The sequence below is a fragment of the Tupaia chinensis genome, unplaced genomic scaffold, assembly GCF_000334495.1.
Source record: "Tupaia chinensis unplaced genomic scaffold, TupChi_1.0 Scaffold144015_1, whole genome shotgun sequence".
In the NCBI taxonomy this organism is placed as follows: Eukaryota; Metazoa; Chordata; class Mammalia; order Scandentia; family Tupaiidae; genus Tupaia; species Tupaia belangeri.
The window spans coordinates 153375-157684 of NW_006203867.1; the positions used below are offsets into that span (position 1 = coordinate 153375).

The following is a 4310-nucleotide window of genomic DNA, read 5'->3' on the forward strand; positions in this document are numbered from 1 at the left end:
GGACCACTGCTGACTGGATAGACAGTGGCACGGCGGGTACGGGGCCACTGCTCACTGGATAGGCAGTGGCGGTCTCCTGGGGGCTGGCAGTGGGCATCTTCAGCACTGTCCCCACACCTCGGCGGTTCCAAGGAGCTGATGTGACTCGCTAGAATGCGCGCCCGGATTTTCCAATGTTTTCTTCACTGTTTGTTCCAAGTCCCTAACACAGTGCCTGGCACGAGGCCGGCCCTCGGATCGCTGCCGAACGGTGAAAACACACACGAAACTCAGAGGGCGCCTGAGCTCAGCCACGGCGACCAGCCTGATGGCCGTCTACAGGGGTCTGTGAGGCGGGTGCCAGGCTGGCACCGGCGGTTGCTCAGTGGGGCTCGGCAGGGCAGGCAAGGTTGACCAGTTGCTCTGACAGATGTGCCCATGAGGGCAGCAGCTGCCCAGAAACGACTCCGCTCCAAGCACCCGGCATCACAGCCCCGGCTCCTGCTGCCACTCGTTCAGAGTGCCCGAGCTGCTACGTCCTGGGGACTGGGAACAAGGAGCGTGACAGGTGAGGGTCACATCCCGGCAGGGAGAGGCCCGGAGAGGAAGAGACAAGGCCGTGCCATGCCTGATTCAGACCAGGGCACAGAAGCCATGCCTGCAGGGAGGGGACAGGGGGGTGTTTGCTAACGTAGATCCAGGGAGGAGAGGCACCTCCTGGAGAACCGGGAGAGCCCCCACAGTGGACAGCGAGAGCAGGAGGGGATAGAGACCAAGGCTCCTGGGTGGGGATGAGCCACCTCCCTCCTACCCCTCCCCCACTGACTCAGCCCCAGGAAAAGCGTGGTGTTCCTCAAACCCCATATGCAATAGAACCCCTTCTTGTGGGCAACATTTCCAGGGACCAGGGTCTTGGGAACAAGCTCTGATCTGAGCAAAAGCACTAATGAGTTGAAGACCTTTTTTTTCTTTTTTTTCTTTTTCTTTTTAGAAGTTTTTGCTATAGGGCGCATGCGCTTGCCAGACAGACAGAGAGAGACAGAGAGACAGAAAGCGAGAAATCACCCCCCAGGGGGGATGGTCACGCTGCAATCCCTTCTCCTCCATTCTCCTCTCGGGATCTTGGGCATGCACGCACACGCGCCCGGCGTGAGTTTTAAGCCACCGGGTCCGGGACGCGAACCGCGGTTGACTACGTGGGAGTTCAGTGACATAGCCATTACACTAACTGCTGGTCCTGAGTTGAAGACCTTTGTCATCAACCCAGACTCCAGCAATGCCACATCCACCCCTGGGCAGATGCAGCCAATACCTCCTCCATGACCAGCACACCAGCTCTACCAAGTCACCTCCCGACCACCCCTGTGCCTGGCCTGGGGGTGTTCTCAAGGACCAAGGTCATATAGGCATCACCACTGCCTTCCTGCAACCTCTGATTATACCCATCTGTTCTCTGACACTATGTAAGGGTTGGTTGGCTCTGTCCCTCATCACGCCCAAGCCAGAGTCAGGGAGGTGCTGGACGGAGCCTCTACCCTCACCCGGGCAGCACCAGGGAGGATCCTGACCACATCGAAGACTGCCCAAGTGGCAGGAGGGCAGAAAACCATACTCAGCTCTAGGAAGTAGCCCTCACGTCAGCTCTGGGAAACACCAGAAACAGGCCATGAGCGGAGGTGGGAGACAGCCGGCAAGCCCGCCCGTGCAGGGCCCACAGTTTCATCCAGCTAAGGGCTCAGCTCGGCCACAGCAGAGCGACGGAGGAGCGGAGAGGCTGCACTGGCTCCAAGAACGCCTGATTTACAGAGACGGGGCAGGTGGAGGGCTGGAGCTCCCCGACACCCCGCAGGCTGACCTCTGCTCTCCAACTGGAGGCTGGCCTGTCAGAGAGCTACGCGAGAAGAGGGCCGGCAATTTTATTTATTTATTTTTAGGTGTTCGCCATAGGGCATGTACATTCTTCAGAGAGACAGAGAGAGAAGGTGAGAAATCCCCACCACCACCACCACCCTAGGGGATGACCACGCTGCAATCCCTTCTCTTCCATTCTCCTCTCAGGATTTTGGATACACACACACATGGGCCCAGTGTGATTTTCAAACCATCACGTCCAGGACTCGAACCGTGGTGGGCCATGTGGGAATCCAGCACTTAACCACCATGTCTTGCTGGCCCTGAGCGCTGGCAATTTTAAAGTTGCCTCCAGAGCAAAGTGGCCACTTCAGTACCATCCCAGGGTCACATATGCACCGGGCGGCCCAACCTGAGGTGCAGGCTGCCCCATCTCTTCTCATGTAAGAGAATCCTTTGAGAATTTAGAAACTTGGCCAGTGGCATGTCCCCAAGTCTTCAAATACCTCATGGAAAATGTGTATTGTGAAAAAACTAGGCATAAATTTTCTTTAAGAGGTTTCTGCTATAGGGCACATGCACTCACCAGAAAGACAGAGATAGAGAGACAGAAAGCGAGAAATCATCCCCCGGGGGGGATAGCCACACCGCAATCCCTTCTCCTCCATTCTCCTCCTGGGATCTTGGACATGCACGCACACACACCTGGCGTGAGTTTAAACTACCGGGTCCGGGACTCGAACCACGGTCAGCTACATGGGAGTTTAGCGACAGAGCCATTATGCTAACTGCTGGTCCCGAGATTTCACACTTTTTTGCACCAGGATAAATTCGTACTTTAATTCCACTTTTCCATTAACCTTTGTTTTTAAAGAATTATTTCATTTAATTAATTTATTTAAATTTTACCAGAGAGGGACAGAGTGAGAGAAAAAGAGAGAAAGTGAGAAAGCAAGCTGCCAGGTCCAGGACTCGAACCATGGTCAGCCACAGTGGGAGCCCAGTGCCCCTAGCCACCAGGCCACCTGCAGTAATTCAGCCATGGCCCCTGCACAGACACACCTTGCCTCGGAGCAGGTTTAACGGCTAGCAGCCCCAGTCAGAGTGCACAGGAGGAATCCACACCGCAGGCCAGGGAATCAGGACTGTCCTCTGACCCACAGGACCGGCAGCCCTGCCTCACCTCTAGCACCTGGTACTAAAAAACACCAACATCACCCGATCACCAGCAACGACAATAGTTCAGACCCAAGAGGGGGGCGCCTCAGGGCACAGGCTGCACACTAGGGGAGCCTGGGAGAAGTCACTGCTGACGCCCTGCCTGTGCTCCAGGCACCCAAGGGACAGCAGAGCCAGCACATCCCTCCCACAGTCACCAGATGGCACCCCACGAGTATCAGGGTGCTGGGGCTCATTCTCCCTGGCAGGCTGGGCTCCCAGACCTGCAGGCGTCTCAGCTCCGGGGCTGGTTTGGAATCCAGGGAAGAAAGATTAGAGCCACACCCAGAGAAATCTGGCCTGGCCACTTCCTAACCCTCTTGCCCTCTCCGCCAGGCACACGCAGAGGGCTTCTGTCCCACGGTCAGTCAGTCAGTCACCTGTGACCAGAACTGCAGGAGGTCCCATCCCTGCCTCTACAGAGACCCAGGGCTTGGGCCACTCCCTTTTCTGCTATTCCTCCCGCCGCCCCACCCCCAGGCTGCCTCCTCCCTCTACTGCAGCGCCACTAGCTGCCACTTGCTGTCCCTCTCTGGTTCTCAGATGCTGAGGCTCCCCACGGGGCCTCTGCCCTCCCCTCCTACCCACTGTGACCTCACTGAAGCCACCGTGAGGCTCAAGCTGCCTCCAGCCTCCTGGTCCGGAAGCCCAGTCTCACCTGATAATCAATACTAACAGAACCTTCCAGATGCTCAGTGGCAACAACTGGAGGCTTGCAAACTATTCCCAGAAATACCTTGAAACAGCTGTTATCTCTACTATCCCCCGAGTGGCGGTGGCCACGGCGAGGTGGTGCTTTTTATTTCTCCAAAGCGCTCAGGTTTTTCGAAGTTACCCGGGTAAAGTCGGGCGCTTGAGCGGCTTCCCGTTCCCGCTCCCCGCCCACGACACAGTCTGTGGCGGCCTGTGGTCGCAGGTTCCGAAACTGTGGGTTCCCAGGTTACCAGCCCGGCTCTTCCATTTTCAGTTCTAGGCAATTATTTCGTATTCCCGCAAGTGGCATGTATTTTCCGAATTAAACATGATCTTTGTTTTGAGCTGGTAATAATTGACAAGTGGGAAATTCACGAGGTTCTAAATGGAATGCAGGAAACGGCTCCCTTCCCCGACTTTCCTCTCCATAGGCGATGCTCGGGAGGCGCCGCTTTACACTTGCAAACTCTCTCAAGGTCCCGAGATGGGCCGAGGACGCCGCGCGGCCCAGCCCGCCCCAAGCCCGCCGGCCCGCCCGCGCACCTGCTCGTGGCGCGCCAGCAGCGCCG

The 4310-nt window shown here is 56.9% G+C and overlaps 1 protein-coding gene across 1 annotated transcript in view; it reads right to left on the reverse strand.

The window, feature by feature from the left end:
- The window catches only part of PRODH (proline dehydrogenase 1), a gene marked incomplete at both ends in the record, with an annotated part of 24546 nt that extends 20238 nt beyond the window's left edge, over nt 1-4308 (reverse strand). Inside the window, 1 exon segment of the mRNA XM_006165721.3 lies at nt 4285-4308. Within this exon segment, the coding sequence (XP_006165783.3) occupies nt 4285-4308 (24 nt within the window).
- Between the last annotated feature and the right edge of the window lie 2 nt (nt 4309-4310).